Source organism: Hypanus sabinus, chromosome 1, assembly GCF_030144855.1.
Source record: "Hypanus sabinus isolate sHypSab1 chromosome 1, sHypSab1.hap1, whole genome shotgun sequence".
NCBI classification, from domain to species: Eukaryota; Metazoa; Chordata; class Chondrichthyes; order Myliobatiformes; family Dasyatidae; genus Hypanus; species Hypanus sabinus.
This window is the reverse complement of record NC_082706.1, coordinates 213,758,617-213,779,293: the sequence shown is the minus strand read 5'-3', so window position 1 is coordinate 213,779,293 and position 20,677 is coordinate 213,758,617. Positions and strand designations below refer to the sequence as shown.

At 44.9% G+C, this 20,677-nt stretch overlaps 1 protein-coding gene across 4 annotated transcripts in view; it reads left to right on the top strand.

The window, feature by feature from the left end:
* The window catches only part of smarcc1a (SWI/SNF related, matrix associated, actin dependent regulator of chromatin, subfamily c, member 1a), a 282,864-nt gene that overhangs the window by 250,468 nt on the left and 11,719 nt on the right, over window positions 1-20,677 (top strand). For all 4 annotated transcript variants that reach the window (XM_059985324.1, XM_059985310.1, XM_059985330.1 and 1 more), the window contains exon 26: window positions 10,000-10,225. In XM_059985324.1, coding sequence (XP_059841307.1) covers window positions 10,000-10,225 — 226 coding nt within the window. The remainder of the gene's footprint in view (window positions 1-9,999; window positions 10,226-20,677) is intronic.

The following is a 20,677-nucleotide window of genomic DNA, read 5'->3' as shown; positions in this document are numbered from 1 at the left end:
TAGCTCCTTTACTTCAAGATCGCTTATCAAATCCTGTTCATTACACAAGACTAAATCCAGAATAGCCTTGTCCCTGGTCAGCTCTCATACAAGCTGTTCCAAGAATGCATCCCATAGGCACTCTACAAACTCCCTATCCTGGGGTCCAGCACCAAACTGATTCTCCCAATTCACCAGCATGTTGAAATCCCCCATAACTATTGCGACATTACCTTTGCCACATGCTAATGTTAACTCCCTATTCAACTTGCACCCAATATCCGAGCTACTGTTTGGTGGCCTGTAGACAATGCCCATTAGGGTCTTTTTGCCCTTACTGTTCCTCAGTTCTATCCACACAGACTCTACTTCTCCTGATCCTGTGTCCCGCCTTGCAAAGGACTGTATCTCATTCCTCACCAACAGGGCCACCCCACCCCCTCTGCCCACATTTCTGTCCCTACGATAGCACGTATACCCTTGTACATTCTTTTCCCAGGTCTGATCTCCCTGCAGCCATGTCTCCGTTATCCCAACAACATCATAGTTACCCATTCGCACCTGAGCTTCAAGCTCATCTGCCTTACTTCTGACACTTCTTGCATTCAGATGTAGAATTTTTAGCCCATTTCTCCTCTCTCTGTTTAAATCGCTGCCTATTGTGCTTAACCCAGCTCCCCAAACTGCCATCGGGCTATAAGCCCCTTGAATTTTGTTGTCCTTCCTAAATTTACTTATTCTTTCTGCACATTTAACTCCATGTTCCGTCAGACCATCCCTCTGTACATGTGTCCTCCTTATCACTTGTTCCGCCTCACCTTTCTCTACTACACACTTAATATTCCAGAACCGTGTAGTCCCCACCTGTCCTTTATTCTTCATCTCACTATCCTCTCTCGCATTCTGGATCCCTGCCCCCTGCAAATTTAGTTTAAACCACCCGCCCCCCCCCCCAAGAAGCACTAGCGAACTTCCCTGCAAGAATGTTAGTACCGCTCCAGTTCAGATGTAAGCCGTCCCATCGGAACAGATCCCACCTTCCCTGGAACAAAGCCCAATTATCTAAAAACCTGAAGCCCTCCCTCCTGCACCATCCTCTCAGCCACGTATTAATCTGTATAATCCTTCTGTTCCTTGCCTCACTCGCACGTGGCACAGATAGCAATCCTGAGATTGTTACCCTGGAGGTCCTGCCCTTCAGCTTCACATCTAACTCCCTGAACTCACTATGCAGGACCCCCTCACTCATCCTACCCACGTCGTTGGTCCCTACATGGACCACAACATCTGGGTTCTTGCCCTCCCTCTCGAGAATAACCTGCACCCGATCTGAGATCTCCCAGACCCCGGCACCAGGGAGGCAACATACCATCCGAGACTCCCGATCTTCCCCACAATATCTCCTATCCGCCCCCCGACTATAGAATCCCTTATCACTACCGCTCTCTTCTCTTCCCTCCTCCCCTTCCTAGTAGAGGGTCCTACCTCAGTGCCAGAGACAGGACCACTGCAACTTGTTCCTGGTAGGTCATCCCCACCAACAGTATCCAAAACGGTATACTTATTGTTGATGGGAATGGCCACAGGGTGCTCTGCTCTCTCTGTCTGCTCCCATGCCTCTCTTGACTGTTACCCATTTGTCTACCTCCTGTCTTTTCGGTGTGACTACCTCCCGATAACTCTTATCTGTCTCTGCCTCTGCCTCCCGAATGATCCGTAGTTCATCCAGCTCCTGCTCCAATTCCCTAACTCGGTCTGATAGGAGCTGCAGCTGGATGCACCGTTTGCAGGTGTGGTCATCAGGGACAACTGTGTTGACCCTGACCTCCCATATACTTCTTATGGAGCACACCACTGCTCTAACTGTCTCCCCCATTACTTGATCCCAGATTAGCCAGAATAAATGAAAAAAGTACCTACTGACCTTACCCTTTTTACCTCAGTAAGCACGTACTCAGGCTCACTGATTTCCTCTCACCGAAGTCCCCTTGCGCCAAAGCCCAGCACTCTGCTGCCTGCTCCTAAAAGTGGGCCTCTTTTTAAACCCCATACTCGCCGCTGACGTCACCCCCGCCTGCGCAGTTTTACCTTCCTCCTCAGGTACTGTCCAGGTAGGTCCGACGGTCTCGGCCTACCTACAACGGCTGATCCTCCGATCTCCAGTCGTCTGTTGACCTCGAGTACTCCTTACTCTTGCTCCGCTGCCTGCACCGACAGCGTCACTGTCGGTCACTGACTATGACCATATCACGTACGACTGCTCTTCAGTGGTGGACCTGCCACCCAGGCAAGGGTGAACACACAAACAGTTCCCCATCAGTCACACCTTCTCACACTGTGAGCCACTGATCGATTTCCCCGAATTGATCCTCCAAACACCCACCTTCACGTGGGTGCACAATGCTCTTTCAGTGTCCCGTGGTGTGTCTGCCTGGGTCTTAGCAGACCTGCTTTATATCTCCCACTTGCTGGACACCGGCTGTCCATCAAACTGGCTCTGCCTTTCTGTCTCTGCAGGAATTTTAACACGCAGGCAAAGCGTCCCTGGAGCAAAGGTAACAATCAGCTGAGGATCCATAACATTAAATCATGTCTCTCCCTCTCTCTGTCTCACATCTGCACTGGACGCCTCCCCCCTCTCTATCTCAATAGCACCACAGTTCATAGGGTCAACTCTGGACCCCATCTCAACCTCGGTTTGCTCATCACACTGTTCACCCTCTCCCTTCAGAATACTTTGCCCCCAATCTATGACAAGAACCTCCTGCCTGTTCTCTCACTATGACTACCGCATTCCTCATCTTCTCTCCCTTCTGCATCACGGACTAGGCTCAGTGCCATAGACCCAATCACCATGATCATCCTCTGTCAGGTCACCCCCCCCTAAAAGTATCCAAAACGAGATAACAATTACTGAGGGGGGGATAGCCACAGGGATGCTCTCTGCTATCTGAGCTCTTCCTTCCCTTCCATAACCATATAACCATATATAACCATATAACAATCACAGCACGGAAACAGGCCATCTTGGCCCTCCTAGTCCGTGCCGAACCCTTAATCTCACCTAGTCCCACCTACCCGCACTCAGCCCATAATCCTCCACTCCTTTCCTGTCCATATACCTATCCAATTTTACCTTAAATGACACAACTGAACTGGCCTCTACTACTTCTACAGGAAGCTCATTCCACACAGCTATCACTCTTTGAGTAAAGAAATACCCCCTCGTGTTTCCCTTAAACTTCTGCCCCCTAACTCTCAAATCATGTCCTCTAGTTTGAATCTCCCCTACTCTCAATGGAAACAGCCTGTACACGTCAACTCTATCTATCCCTCTCAAAATTTTAAATACCTCGATCAAATCCCCCCTCAACCTTCTACGCTCCAATGAATAGAGACCTAACTTGTTCAACCTTTCTCTGTAACTTAAGTGCTGAAATCCAGGTAACGTCCTAGTAAATTGTCTCTGCACTCTCTCTAATTTATTGATATCTTTCCTATAATTCGGCGACCAGAACTGCACGCAATATTCCAAATTTGGCCTTACCAATGCCTTGTACAATTTTAACATTACATCCCAACTTATGTACTCAATGCTTTGATTTATAAAGCCCAGCGTTCCAAAAGCCCTCTTCACCACCCTATCTACATGAGACTCCACCTTCAGGGAACTATGCACAGTTATTCCTAGATCTCTCTGTTCCTCTGCATTCCTCAATGCCCTACCATTTACTCTGTATGTTCTATTTGGATTATTCCTGCCAAAATGTAGAACCTCACACTTCTCAGCATTAAACTCCATCTGCCAACGTTCAGCCCATTCTTCTAACCGGCATAAATCTCCCTGCAAGCTTTGAAAATCCACCTCATTATCCACAACACCTCCTACCTTAGTATCATCGGCATACTTACTAATCCAATTTACCACCCCATCATCCAGATCATTTATGTATATTACAAACAACATTGGGCCCAAAACAGATCCCTGAGGCACCCCGCTAGTCACCGGCCTCCATCCCGATAAACAATTATCCACCACTACTCTCTGGCATCTCCCATCTAGCCACTGTTGAATCCATTTTATTACTCCATTATTAATACCTAACGACTGAACCTTCTTAACTAACCTTCCATGTGGAACTTTGTCAAAGGCTTTGCTGAAGTCCACATAGACTACATCCACTGCCTTACCCTCGTCAACATTCCTCGTAACTTCTTCAAAAAATTCAGTAAGGTTTGTCAAACATGACCTTCCACGCACAAATCCATGCTGGCTACTTCTAATCAGATCCCGTCTATCCAGATAATTATAAATACTATCTCTAAGAATACTTTCCATTAATTTACCCACCACTGATGTCAAACTATTGCTAGGCTTCCTTCTAGAACCCTTTTTAAACAATGGAACCACATGATCAATACGCCAATCCTCCGGCACAATCCCCGTTTCTAATGACATATTAAAGATCTCCGTCAGAGCTCCTGCTATTTCTACACAAACTTCCCTCAAGATCCTGGGGAATATCCTGTCAGGACCTGGAGATTTATCCACTTTTAAATTTCTTAAAAGCGCCAGTACCTCCACCTCTTTAATTGTCAAAGGTTCCATAACTTCCTTACTTGTTTCCCACACCTTAGACAATTCAATATCCTTCTCCTTAGTGAATACCGAAGAGAAGAAATCATTCAAAATCTCTCCCATCTCCTTCGGTTCCACACATAGCTGACCACTCTGATTCTCTAAGGGGCCAATTTTATCCCTCACTATCCTCTTGCTTTTAATATAACTGTAGAAACCTTTCGGATTTACTTTCACCTTATTTGCCAAACCAACCTCGTATCTTCTTTTAGCTTTTCTAATCTCTTTCTTAAGATTCCTTTTACATTCTTTATATTCCTCGAGCAATTCCTTTACTCCATGCTGCCTATATCTATTGTAGACGTCCCTCTTTTTCTGAACCAAATTTCTAATATCCCTTGAAAACCATGGTGCTTTCAAACCTTTAACCTTTCCTTTCACCCTAACAGGAACATAAAGATTCTGTACCCTCATAATTTCACCCTTAAATGATCTCCATTTCTCTATTACATCCTTCCCATAAAACAACTTGACCCAATCCACTCTCTCTAAATCCCTTCGCATCCCCTCAAAGTTAGCCTTTCTCCAATCAAAAATCTCAACTCTAGGTCCAGTCCTGTCCTTCTCCATAATTATATTGAAGCTAATGCTATTGTGATCACTGGACCCGAAGTGCTCCCCAACACATACATCTGTCAGCTGACCTATCGCATTCCCTAACAGGAGATCCAACACTGCCCCATCTCTAGTCGGTACTTCTATGTATTGTTGCAAAAAACTATCCTGCACACATTTCACAAACTCTAAACCATCCAGCCCTTTTACAGAATGAGCTTCCCAGTCTATGTGTGGAAAATTAAAATCTCCCACAATCACCACCTTGTGTTTACTACAAATATCTGCTATCTCCTTATACATTTGCTCTTCCGACTCACGCGCCCCATTAGGTGGCCTATAATACACTCCAATCAGTGTTACTACACCCTTCCCATTCCTCAACTCCACCCAAATAGCCTCCCTAGAGGAGCTCTCTAATCTATCCTTCCAAAGCACCGCCATAAGATTTTCTCGGACAAGCAATGCAACACCTCCTCCTCTGGCCCCTCCTACTCTATCACACCTGAAGCAACTAAATCCAGGAATATTTAGTTGCCAATCACACCCTTCCTGCAACCATGTTTCACTAATAGCTACAACATCATAATTCCAGGTATCAATCCACGCTTTAAGCTCATCCACCTTTCTTACAACGCTCCTAGCATTAAAATAGATACATTTAAGATACTCTCCACCTCCTCCTCTCTTTTCATCCCTAACAATGCATTCAAATTTATTATCCTTTTCTTTCTTCTCCCCTACATCTTCGGGCTGTGCGCATCCCTTCTCCATCACCTGCCTTTCCTCCCTCACACACTGTCTATTTCCTTGCTCCACTGGTGAACTAACCTCCTCTCCCATAGTCTCCTCAAATAGTCTCCCGCCCCCCCATCTTACTAGTTTAAAGTCCGCCCTGTAGCCCTAGCAAACCTCCCTGCTAGGATATTGGTCCCCCCACGATTCAAGTGTAACCCGTCCTTCTTGAACAGGTCACTCCTGCCCCAGAAGAGGTCCCAATGATCCAGAAACTTGAATCCCTGCCCCCTGCTCCAATCCCACAGCCACGCATTCATCCTCCACCTAATTCTATTCCTACTCTCACTGTCGCGTGGCACAAGCAGTAATCCCGAGATTACTACCTTTGCAGTACTTCTTCTTAACTGCCTTCCTAACTCCCTATACTCTCGTTTCAGGACCTCTTCCCCTTTCCTTCCTATGTCATTGGTACCTACATGTACCACGACCTCTGGCTCTTCACCCTCTCACTTCAGGATATCTTGGACGCGATCAGAAACGTCCCAAACCCTGGCACCAGGGAGGCAAATTACCATCCGGGACTCCTGGTCACCTCCACAGAAACGCCTGTCTGAGCCCCTGACTATCGAATCCCCTATTACTATGGACCTCTTTCTTCTAACCCTACCCTTCTGAGCTACAGGGCCGTCCCCTGTGCCGGAGGCTCAGTCACTGTCACTCCCACCAGGTAGGCTGTCCCCCCCAACAGTACTCAAACATGAGTACTTATTGTCAAGGGGTACAGCCACTGGGGTACTCTCTAGTACCTGCCTCTTCCCCTTCCTGACTGTTCCCTTCCCTGTCAGTCATCCACTTGTCTAACTTCTGCAGCCTCTGTGTGACTAACTCCCTGTAACTCCTATATATCTCCTGCTCACTTTCCCTAATAAGCTGTAGGTCATCAAGGTGTAGCTCCAGCTCCCTGACATACTCTAGCTGCATCTCAGTGCACCAGGTGCAGATGTGACTATTTGAGAAAGTGGGAGATTCCCACACTGACACCCAGAGCAAAGCACTAACCCTACAGGCATGCTTTCTAATCCTCAGAAAATGCAGGAGAAAACAGAGCCCAATTATCCACTTACTTCACCAAAGCCCTACAACTCTGACTCAGACCACTCTGTCAATGGTCACTTCTCTAGGCAGTGTCTTCCTTTTATGCCTGAACCTTCCCAGCTCTCCAACACACAATTGGTGTGCCGGTTATGCCTCTCTATTTTCCCTGCTTCCTCTGAAACCTTGGGGTAAACCACCTTCCCATTGCTCCTGTCTATCACTTCGTACTTCTGTATGAGTCAAAGGTCATCAAGCTGTTGCTCCAGATACTTAATATAAGACTGTAAGACATAGGAGCAGAATTAGGCCATTCAGCCCATTTGAGTCTGCTTGCTTGAACATTCCATCATGGCTGATCCTGGATTCCACTCGACCCCACACACCTGCCTTCATAGCATATCCTTTGACTCCCTGACAGCCTTAAGAATACCCATGGACTTGGTCTCACCGTAGTCAGTGGCAGAGCATTCCACAGATTTACTACACTCTGGCTTAAAAGAAAGTCCTCCTTACCTCTCTTCTAAAAAGGTCGCCCATCAATTTTGAGGCTGTGCCCTCTAATTCTGGATACCCCCACCATAGAAAATAGCCTTTCCACAGCCACCCTATCTAGTCCTTTCAACATTCGGGCAGTTTCAATGAGATTCCCACATATTCTAAATTTCAATGAGTACAAGCCCAAAGCTCCCAAATGTTCCTCATGTGTTCATATGAACCTCTTCATTCTCAGAATCATCCTCGTGAACCTCTTCTGGACTCTCCAACATCCTTTCTGAGATATGGGGCCCAACACTGACAAATACTCCCAAGTGGTGCCAGACTGGTGTCTAATAAAGCCTCAGCATTATCTCCTTGCTTTTATATTTTATTGCCCTTGAGATAAATGCCAACATTGCATCTGCCACCTTTACAACAAACTCAACCTGTCAATTAACCTTCTGGGAGTCTTGCACTTGGACTCCCAAGTCGTTCTGCACCTCTGATGTTTGAACCTTCTCCCCATTTAAATAGTTCTTTTTACCAAAATGCATTACCATTTATTTCCCAACACTGTATTCGGTTTGCCACATTTTTTGTCCATTCTTCCAATTTGCCTAAGTCCTGTTGCAATCGCATTGCTTCCTCAGCACTACCTACCCCTCTACCTATTGTCATATCATCCACAAACTTTGCCACAAAGCCATCAATTCCATTATTTGAATCATTGACAAACAATGTTAAAAGCAGCGGTCCTAATACTGACCCCTGAGAAACGCCACTAATCACCGGCAGCCAACCAGAAAAGGCCCTTTTATCCCACTCGCTGCTTCCTGCCTGTCAGGTATTTCACCATCCATACCAGTATATTTCCTGTAATGCCATAAGATTTTATCCTGTTAAGCAGCCTCATGTGTGGCACCTTATCAAATACCTTCTGAAAATCCATGTAAATGCCTGTCTTTTCTCCACCTTGCTTTTACTTTTTTGAAGAACTCTGAACAGATTTGTCAGGCAAGATTTTGCTTCATAGAAACCAGGCTGACTTGGACTTATTTTATCATTCGTCTCCAAGTACCTCAATCTCATCCTGAATAATAGACTCCCAACACTTTCCCAACCACTGAGCTTAGGCTAACTAGCCTATAGTTTTGTTTCTTTTGCTTTCCTCCCTTCTTAAAGAGTGACATTTTCAATCTTCCAGTCCTTCAGGACCATCAAGTGATTGTTGAAAGATCATGACCAATGCATATGTTATCTCTTCAGCAATCTCTTTCAGGACTCTGGGTAGTCTATCTGGGCAAGGTGACTTACCCACCTTAGACCTTTGAGTTTGTCTTACACTTTTGAATTGCAATGGCACTCATACCTGTTCCCTGACACTCACAGACTTCTGCCACCCTGCTAGTCTCTTCCACAGTGAAGGTTGATGCAAAGTACCCATTAATTTCATCTGCCATTTCTTTGTCCCGCAATACTATATCGCCAGCATCATTTTCCAGTGGTCCAACTCTCACCTCTCTTTTACTCTTTATATAACTGAAAAATAGTTTTGGTATCCTGCTTTATATTATTGGCTAGTCTTCCCTCCTATTTCATAATATCCCTTCTTATAGCTTTTTTTAGTTGCCTTTTGTTGGATTGTAAAAGCTTCCCTATCATTCAACTTCCCACTCACATGTTCTCTCAGGAGCTGCAGCTTGGTGCACCTGGTGCAGATGTGTTTATCTGGGAGACCTCCAATCTCCCAGACTCACCCCCCCCCCCCCCCCCATCCCACACAGGGCACAAAACACTGCCCCGGAGCCATTCTCACTAATCTGCTATGCCCGACAGGTAAGGAATGAAGAAATATGGACAGAGCGCAACTTTCAAGACAATATACAGACATACAGACATACTTTATTGGTCCCGAGGGAAATTGGGTTTCGTTACAGCCGCACCAACCAAGAATAGTGTAGAAATATAGCAATATAAAACCATAAATGATTAAATAATAATGTTAATCATGCCAACCCTAACCATAATATCTCACAACACTTGACCTTGCCTGAACCCGATGAGCTAAAGCCACTCTAAATGCTGACAAACTCAAAATGAATGGAAAATCTGCTTGCACTTTAATTATTCTTATTGGCCCTTCCTAATGATTGGTTGCTCCTCAACTCAGAAAAAACTGCGGTGAAACTCTGCCTATGTAATTTTGATCTCCCTGCTGATTAAAATTAGCTCTAATTATTCAGCCCTGACGTGGACAGTCCAATTCAGATAAAATTGGCATTAAGCTCTACTTATAAATCTTAAACATAGACCTGACTGAAAGGTAGCTCTTTATATGCATTGCCTCTTGCTAATTTCAATAAACAATAAACTTAACCAGTTGCGTTTACACCAAATGAAGCCATTTTAGAAAACTAAGGCTACTTGGGCAATCAGGTGGAATTAAGCTTTTGAAAATTGCTTTTGTGGGACTATTTGTTTCCATTCTCATTTGCTGTATGATTTTCCTGATGTAGCTGGAACAGCAGCGACAGCAACTTCTCACGGAACGACAGGCCTTCCACATGGAGCAGCTGAAATATGCTGAAATGAGAGCCCGACAACAGCTTGAGCAGCAGCATTCACAGAACAACCCCTCTGCTCCTGGTATGCAACAACTGAGCTCGATGGGTGTGATGCAACAAGCAGCAGTACCTCCACCTCCATACCCAATGATGCACCATCAGATGCAGCAACAGCTCGGTCAGTACTCCTGTCGTGTTGGTGCAAGTGCTTGTGTAGTCGCATTTATTGTAATTTCCGCGGGTGCAATGATAAACTTAGTCACAGCAGTATCACAGGCACAGAACATCGTACAAACAGCGTTTACAAGAGAAAAAAATAAACTAATTATAACGGCAGCAGACCTGACCTGCTACCCTGCTCCATCTGGTGGAATGGGTCCTCACGCTCAACAGTTTCTCTTTCAGCTCCTACCATTTTCTCTAAACTCAACTAGCCATTATGGGCACCTGCATGAGTCCCAGCTATGTCTGGCATTTCATTAGTTACATGGCACAGTCCATGTTTTAAGCTTTCACTGGTAACCTCCCCAACAATTTCTGTGCTACATTGCTGTTGCTTCATGCACCCATGCTGAGCTTGTCAATTTCATCAACTTCGCCTCCAACTTCCATCCTGCCCTTAAATTCACTTGGTCCATTTCTGACACCTCTCTCACCTTTCTCGATATCTCTGTAGACAAACTGTCTACTGATATCTTTTATAAACTTACCAACTCGATGGGCAAAATGGCCTAATTCTGCTCCTATACCTTATGGTCTTAACTCCCATAGCTGTATTGACTATACCTCTTCTTACCCTTGTGAGCCTGCAGGTAGATAAGTCTTGATGGAATGCATCCCAGGGTACTGAAAGAAATGGCAGAAGTTATGGTAGAGGCTTTGGTGACTCGGGGCAGGTCCCTGCAGTTTGGAAGACGATGACTGTCACACCACTGCTCAAAAAAAAAAGGATGTAGGCAAAAGGAAGGTACCAGTAGGCCAACACAAGGAAATCTGCAGATGCTGGAAATTCAAGCAACAACACTGGACTTCGTCAGGTCCCGATGAAGGGCCTGGGCCCAAAATGTCGACAGTGCTTCTTCCTATAGATGCTGCCTGGCCTGCTGCGTTCTACCAGCATTTTGTGTGTGGTATCTATAGGCCAGTTAGTTTAACATCCATAGTTGGGAAAATGCTTGAAGCTATCATTAAAGAAGAAATAGCGAGGCATTTGGAAAGAAACAGATCCATCAGGCAGACGCAGCATGGATTTAGCAAAGGTAAGTCCTGTTTAACAAACTTACTGGAGTTCTGTGAGGACTAATCTGACTAATCTGTTGGAGTTTTTTGAGGGTGTAACAAGGATGTTAGATGAGGGTAAGACAGTGGATGTTGTGTACCTAGATCTTCAGAAGGCATTCGATAAGGTGCCACATAGGAGATTGGTGAGTAAAATCAGAGCTCATGGCATTGGGGGCAGGGTTTCAACATGGATAGAAAACTGGTTGGCAGATAGAAAGCAAAGGGTAGCAGTGAATGGGTGTTTCTCGGACTGGCTGGAGGTGACTGGTGGGGTACCACAGGGCTCTGTATTGGGACCACAGCTCTTTACGATTTATGTCAACGATTTAGATGAGGGCATTGAAAACTATATCAGCAAGTTTGCTGACGATACTAAACTGGGTGGCAGTGTGACATGTGAAGAGGACGTTAGGAGAATACAGGGAGACTTGGATAGCCTGGGTGAGTGGGCAGATACTTGGCAGATGTCATTCAATGTGAATAAATGTGAAGTTATCCACTTTGGAAGCAGGAACAAGAGGGCAGAGTATTGTCTGAACGGTGTAGGGTTAGGTAAGGGAGAAATGCAAAGAGACCTAGGAGTCCTAGTTCACCAGTCAATGAAGGTGAATGAGCAAGTGCAACAGGCAGTGAAGAGGGCAAATGGAATGTTGGCCTTTATTACAAGGGGAATTGAGTACAAGAGCAAGGATGTCCTTTTGCATTTGTACAGGGCCCTGGTGAGCCCACACCTGGAATATTGTGTACAGTTTTGGTCTCCAGGTTTAAGGAAGGACATTCTGGCAATTGAGGAAGTGCAGCGTAGATTCACTAGGTTGATTCCTGGGATGGCAGGGCTGTCTTACGCGGAGAGATTGGAGAGATTGGGCTTGTACACGCTGGAATTGAGGAGATTGAGAGGGGATCTGATTGAAACGTTTAAGATAATTAAAGGAGTTGATAGGATTGAGGCAGGAAATATGTTCCAGATGTTGGGAGAGTCCAGTACCAGAGGGCATTGGATTGAGAATAAGAGGTCAGTTATTTAAAACAGAGTTGAGGAAGAGCTTCTTCTCCCAGAGAGTTGTGGAGGTGTGGAATGCACTGCCTCGGAAGACGGTGGAGGCCAATTCTCTGGATGATTTCAAGAAGGAGCTAGATAGATATCTGATGGATAGGGGAATCAAGGGATATGGGGACAAGGCAGAGACTGGGTATTGATAGTGAATGATCAGCCATGATCTCAGAATGGCAGTGCAGACTCGAGGGGCTGAATGGTCTACTTCTGCACCTATTGTCTATTGTCTATATAAAACTGCTAAAACTGATTGTAAATGGAAGTGTAGGATCCCACAGAGGAAGCACGGGCGTAGATTGGAGATACAAGTGTATTTAAGGAAGCGGGGTTTTAAACTCGCAATACCAGCTACCGTGTTGCCAAATGTGCAGTCTCTGGTGAATAAAATGAATGATCTCAAAGTTAGGGTGCTGAATCAGAGGGACATTAGAACTACGTGTGTCCTTTGTTTCACAGAATCCTGGTTAACCCTTTCCGTACTGGATGCAGCAATTCAGATCAACTGGTTTACTATACACTGTCAGGATAGATCTATAGAATCTCTTAAGAAGCAAGAGGTGGAGAAGTGTGCCTCATGATCAGCTCTTCTTAGTGCACAAGTATAACAGTGCTGTCCTGGTTCTACTCACCAGACATGGAATATCTAGCAGTTAAGTGCCATCCTACTTACTTGCCACGGGAGTTCTCCAGGGTCATTTTGGTAGCAGTATACATTCCACCTCAGGCTAATATCAGTCAGGTTTTAGATGATCTGAGCAATGGGATCAACATGCACAAAACAGCGCATCCAAATGCCTCTAGCATCATTTTGGGAGATTTCAAACCAGACCAATATGAAAAAAGTCACTAAGCAACTACCATTAACCGAACACTTGCAATACTAGAGGAAACAACACACTGGTCCACTGCTACACCACCATCAAGAATGCCTACCATACTATTCCACACCCTCACTTTGGAAACTCTGATCATCTGGCTGTACTTGTACTCCCTGAGTATAGGGAGAGACTGAAGACTGCATCACCAATAGTGAGGACCAAGAAGGTATGGACCAGGGAAGCACAGAGGCGCCTACAGGACTGATTTGAATCGGTGGACTGGACTGTATTCAGGGATTCATCTTCAAAACTGGATGAGTATGCTACAGTTGTTACTGACAACATTAAACCCTGTGTGGTTAAGTGTGTGCCCACAAAGACTTGCTGTACATTCATAAACCAAAAGCCATTGATGAACCAGGAGGTATGTTGTAGGCTGAAGGCTAAATCTGTGATGTTCAAGTCTGGTGACCCAGGCCTGTACCAGGAAAACCAGGTATGATTTGTGGACGGTTATTCCAATGTGTTGGTATTTCAGTGGAATAAAGGAAATTACAATGGCATGAGAGGAGAACTGGCCAAGGTTCTTGATTAGCCAGGGCGTCAATATGGGGAGAAGGCAGGGGAGTGGGGATGACTGGAAGAATTGGATCAGCCCATGATTGAATGGCAGAGCAGACTCAATGGGCAGAATGGCCTACTTCTCCTATATCTTATGGTCTATGGTGAAGAGAATTTCGAACGAGGTTGGAGGCGACATTGAATGCATGATAACTCTGGCAGGGTTTGCAGGACACTACTTCCTACAATAGCAAAACCCAATAGCATGAATGGCAGTGATGCTTCACTACCAGATGAACGCAGCACCTTCTACGCCTGCTTCGAAAGGGAAAATATAACTACAGCTGTGAAGATCCCTGCTGCACCTGTGATCTCTGTCTCAGAGACCAATGTTAAGACTATAATCGGTTAAAATCCAGAAACTTACTTGTCCAAGTGGACCCATTGTTTCAGCTTGTTCTTGCCCCACTGAACTCTTATTTGCATACCTCGACTCTGTTTTATCCCCTCTGGTTTAGTCCCTTCCCACCTACATCTGTGACACCTCCCACGTTCTGGGATCTTTTTAAGGATTTCAGGTTCCCTGGCCTCCATCTTTTACTATGGATGGCCAGTACTTATAAACCTTCATCCCCCAAAGCGCTCAGTTTCTTTCTGGCCCAACCAGCTTCCCACCCTCCCCCCCAACTACCACTCTCCTCCATTCTTCCCTTCACTCTAATTTCAACTTTGGGTCCTCCCACTTACTTCAAACAAAAGGGGTAGCCATGAGCACTCGCATGGGTCCCGGCTATGCCTGTTTGTCGGCTACTTGAAATAGTCTATGTTCCAAGCCTACACTGGTGACCATCCCACACTTTTCCTACACTATATCAACAACTGCATTGATGCTGCTTCTTGCACTCATGCTGAACTCGTCAATTTCATCCTCTTTGCCTCCAACTTCCACCCTATCCTCAAATTCACCTGGTCCATTTCCAACACTTCCCTTCCTTTTCTCGATCTCACTGTTTCTATTTCCAGAGGCAGCTTATCTACCAATGTCTATTATAAACCAACAGACTCTCACAGCAACCTGGACTATACCTCGTCCCACCCTGCGACTTGTATTAAAAAAAACATCATTCCCTTCTCTCAATTCCTCCACCTCCAGTGCATCTGCTCTTGGGGTAAGGCTTTTCATTCTAGAACAAAGGAGATGTCCTCTTTTTTTCAAAGAAAGTGGCTTCCCTTCCTCCACTATCAATGCTGCCCTCAACTTTGGCAGTGCAGGCTTGAAGGGCCGAATGGTCTACTTCTGCACCTATTGTCTATTGTCAACTGCATTTCTTCCATTTTAAGCACATCTGCTCTTTCCCATCTTTCCACCACCCTACCAGGGATAATATTCCTCTTGTCCTCACCTACCACCCCATCAGCCTCTACATCCAGCACATAATTCTCCAAAACTTCTGCCACCTCCAACAGGAATTCCACCACCAAACTCATCTTTCCCTCACCTCCACTTCCTGCTTTTCGCAGAGATCACTCCTTACACGACTCTCTTATCCATTCGTCCCTCCCCACTGATCTCCTTTCTTGCATTTATCCTTGCAAGTGGAACAAGCAAGGCCGCCACCATCGTCCCCATTCAAAGAAGTCTTCAGTGTCCTGCCTCAATGACTACCGTCCAGTTGCACTCATGTCCATCATTGTGAAGAGTTTCGAGAGGCTTGTCATGTGGCACATCAGACCCTGCTGTTCCCCTCACAGGACCCCCTGCAGTTTACGTACCATCCGAACCGTTTAACAGACAACGCCATTGCCATCACCCTTCACCTGGCCCTAACCCACCTGGACAAAAGACACATTCGAATGTTGTTCATAGTCTTCAGTTCGCATTCAACACAATCATCCCTCAGAAACTGATTGGAAAGCTGAGCCTACTTACTGGGCCTGAACGCCCCTGCAACTGGATAATAGACTTCTTGACTGGGAGACCTCAGTCAGTCCGGATCAGACAAAGCATCTCCAACACCATCACACTGAGTACGGGGTGCCCCCAGGGCTGTGTGTTCAGTCCACTGCTCTTCACTCCACTGCAACACACAACTCTAACCATATCATCAAGTTCGCCGATGACATGACAGTGGTTGGTCTCATCAGCAAGAACGACGAGTCAGCATACAAAGAGGAGGTGCAGCAGCTAACAGACTGGTGCAGAGCCAACAACCTGTCTCTTAATGTGAACAAAACAAAAGAGATGGTTGTTGACTTCAGGGCACGGAGCGACCACTCCCTGCTGAACATCGACGGCTCCTTGGTAGAGATCGTTAAGAGCACCACATTTCTTGGTGTTCACCTGGCGGAGAATCTCACCTGGTCCCTCAGCACCAGCTCCATAGCAAAGAAAGCCCACTACACTCTGCATTCACAAAGCAAATGGCATTATGAAGGATCCCACGCACCACTCATACAAACTGTTCTCCCTCCTGCTGTCTGGGAAAACGCATTAAAGCATTCGGGTTCTCATGACCAGGCTACGTAACAGTTTCTTCCCCCAAGCTATCAGACTCCTCAATACCCAGAGCCTGGTCTGACACCAACTTACTGCCCTTTACTTGTGCCTATTATAACCATGTAACAATTACAGCACAGAAACAGGCCATCTCGGCCTTTCTAGTCCGTGCCGAACGCTTACTGTCACCTAGTCCCACCTACCTGCACTCAGCCCATAACCCTCCGTTCCTTTCCTGTCCATATACCTATCCAATTTTTTTTTAAATGACAAAATCAAACGTGCCTCTACCACTTCTACTGTAAGCTCATTTCACATAGCTACCACTCTCTGAGTAAAGAAGTTCCCCCTAGTATTAGCCCTAAACTTTTGCCCATTAACTCTCAACTCATGTCCTCTTGTTTGAATCTCCCCTATTCTCAATGGAAAAAGCCTATCCATGTCAACTCGATCTATCCCCCTCATAATTTTAAATACCTCTATCAAGTCCCCCCTCAACCTTCTATGCTCGGAAGAATAAAAACCTAACTTGTTCAACCTTTCCCTGTAACTGAAACCCAGGTAACATTCTAGTAAATCTCCTCTGTACTCTCTCTATTTTGTTGACATCCTATAATTCGGTGACCAGAACTGTACACAATGTATTGTGTATTGTCTATTGTCTTGTTTATTATTTATTGTAATGCCTGCACTGTTTTGTGCACTTTATGCTGTCTGGGTTGATCTATAGTCTAGTGTAGTTTTTATCTGTGTTGTTTTTACGTAGTTCAGTGTAGTTTTTTTTGTACTGTTTCATGTAGCACCATGGTCCTGAAAAATGTTGTCTCATTTTTATTGTGTACTGTACCAGCAGTTATGGTCAGAATGACAATAACAGGGACGACTTGACTTGACATGCTACACTTGCCCCTGCACCTCCTCACTCATTACCATTCAGGGCCCCAAACAGTTCTTCCAGGTGAGGCGACACTTCACATGTGAGTCTGTTGGGGTCATATTCTGTGTTTGGTGCTCCTGGCGTGGCCTCTTGTATATTGGTGAGACCTGATGCAGATTGGGAGACTGCTTTGCCAAGCATCTATGCTCTGTCCACCAGATCGAGTTGGATCTCCTAGTGACTATTATTTTAGTTTGATTTCCGATTCCAGTATTTCCATCTATGGCCTCCTCTACTGTTGGGATAAGCCCACTTAGGTAGGAGGAACAGTGCTTTATAATTCATTTGGGTAGCCTCCAACCTGATGGCATGAACATCCATTTCTCAAACTTCCAGTAATGCCTCCCCCCACCACCCCACCCATTTCACCTTTTCCCTCTCATGTTATCTCCTTGCCCTCCCATCACCTTCCTCTGGTGCTCCATCTCCCTCTTAACCCGTATCCCTCCTTTTCCTTTCCTTCATGGCCTTCTGTCTCTTTCACTGATCAACTTTCTAGCATTTTGCTTCATCTTCTCCCCCCCCACCCCCAAGTTTCACCTATAGCCTACCATTTCTCTCTCCCCTCCCCCCACCTTTCAAATCTACTCCTCAGCTTTTTTTCTTCAGTCCTGCCGAAAGGTTTTGGCCCAAAAAAAGGCCGAGTGTCCTTTTTCCCCATAGATGCTGCCTGGCCTGTTGAGTTCCTGCAGCATTTTGTTTTACTCGAATGCCTGATTGACCCTGGCTGGGTCGCCTGGATGAAGGTGTCTGATGTTAAAACACTCAATGACCCCAGGTTACATCACTGATGGTGCACATCCTAGGATGTATCTCACCATAGGTAACATAAATTGTATGTACCCCAAAATTACGGTACTATGCAATGAGGTGAGTAGAGTAATTCATAGTCTCTGCAGGTGACATGGAGGAGATTGGAAACTGCAAAGCAGAAATCCTATAGCGAAATCTTGGGAACCATGTCCATGTGACTAAAGCTACTGCTTTCTCTTGATTGGGATAAATCCATTTGTCAGTGACTAGGTGATGCTAAACTTGTATTTTCAAAATCAAAAAACTGGAAGGAAATCAAAGAACTAGGGATCCCTAGATGGGTTTTGCTCAAACTCTTTCTAGCATTAGATTAGATTTGCAATGACCCCTGCACTCTACAGCTTCATTTTGAAGGACGTACTTCCAATTTCAATGTTCAAAGTAACGTTGTTACTAATGTACACATATGTCAACTTAAAAAACCCTGAGATATATTTCCTTATGGGCATTCACAGTCAATACAAAGAAACGCAATGGAATCAATGGAGAATTGACTCACAAAGAAAGATGGACAAGCAACCCATATGCATAAAATGGCAAATTGTGTAAATACAAAAAAGAAAAACACAAAATAATAACAAATAAGTAATAAATATTGAGAGTACGTGTTTTTGAGTCCTTGAAAGTGTTTCTGTAGTTTGTTGAATTATTTCGAGTGAAGTTATCCAGACTGGTTCAGGAGTCTGATTGTTCAGGGGTAATAACTGTTCCTGAACCTGGTGGTATGGCGCCTAAGGCACAAAATTTCCACTCCCTTCTCTAATCAGGGTTTGAAATGCAATCCCAGGCTAAAATCCAGACTACTGTCCACTGTGGAAATGAGTTTTCTGATCTAATACAACACATGCCTTGCCTTTGTCATTGTCACAGAGCAAGATATTAGTGCTTCTGGTCTCTTGCTCAACGTAGTCAAGGCCAGCTGGAAGTGCGCTGCCAACTCTTGCAGATTGCGAAGAGGTGATGGAGCTAGGCTAAGACTATGAGGAATAGGAGCAGAATTAGGCCAATCAGCCCATTGATTCTGCTCCGCCATTCCATCATGGCTGATCCCATATCCCACTCAATCCCATACACCTCCCTTCTCACCATATCCTTTGATGCCCTAACTGATCAGGAAGTGATTAAATATACCCACAGACTTGGCCTCCACCGCAGTCTGTGATAGAGCATTCCACTGATTCACTGCTCTCTGGCTTAAAAAAAAACCTCCTTACTTCTGTTCTAAAAGGTCGCCCCTCAATTTGTGCCCTCTAGTTCTGGATACCAGTGTCTTATACAACTTCACCATAACATTCCAACTCTTATACTCAATACTTTGATTTATAAAGGCCAATGTACCAAAAGCTCTGTTTACAACCCTATCCACCTGTGATGCCACTTTTAGGGAATTTTGTATTTGTATTCCCAGATCCCTCTGTTCTACTGCACTCCTCAGTGCCCTACCATTTACCTTGCATGTTCTACCTTGGTTCGTCCTTCCAAAATGCAATACCTCACTCACATTTGTTTGCATTAAACTCCATCTGCCATTTGTCAGCCCATTTTTCCAGCTGGTCCAAATCCCTCTGCAAGCTTTGAAAACCTTCCTCACTGTCCACTACACCTTCAATCTTTGTATCATCAGCAAATTTGCTGATCCAATTTACCACATTATCATTCAGATCATTGATATAGATGACAAAAAACAATGAACCCAGCACTGATCCCTGTGGCACACTACTAGTCACAGGCCTCCACTCAGAGAAGCAATCATCCACTACTACTCTCTGGCTTCTTCAATGTCTAATCCAGTTAACTACCTCACCATGTATACTTAGCGACTGAATCTTCGTAACTAACCTCCCATGCAGGACCTTGTCAAAGGCCTTACTAAAGTCCATGCAGACAACATCCACTGCCTTCCCTTCATCCACTTTCCTGGTAACCTTCTCAAAAAACTCTTAATAGATTGGTTAAACATGACATACCTCACACAAAGCTATGTTGACTCTCCCTAATAAGTCCCTGTCTATCCAAATACTTGTAGATCCTATCTCTTAGTACTCCTTCCAATAATATAGCTATTATTGACATCAAATTTACCGGCATATAATTTCCTGGATTATTTTAGAGCCTTTTTTTGAAAACAACGTAACAACATGAGCTATGCTCCAATCCTCCGGCATCTCACCGACATTTTAAATATATCTGCCAGTGCCCCTGCAATTTCAACACTAGTCTCCTTCAAGGTCTGAGGTAATACCCTGTCAGGTCCTGGGGATTTATCTATTCTGATTTGCCTCAAGACAGCAGGAACCTCCTCCTCTTCAATTTGTATAGGTTCCATGACCACACTACCTGTATGTCTTATTTCCATTGACTCCATGCCAGTTTCCTTAGTAAATACAGATGCAAAAAACCCATTTAAGGTGTCCCCCATTTCTTTTGGTTCCATACATAGCCAACCACTCTGATCTTCAAGAGGACCAATTTTATCCCTTACTATTCTTTTGCTCTTAATATACCTGTAGAAGCTCTTTGGATTATCCTTCACCTTGACTACCAAAGCAACCTCATGTCTTTTAGTCCTCCTGATTTCTTTCTTAAGTATTTTTTTGTGCTTTTTATACTCCTCAAGCACCTTATTTGCTCTGTTTCCTATACATGTCATACATCTGTCTCTTTAT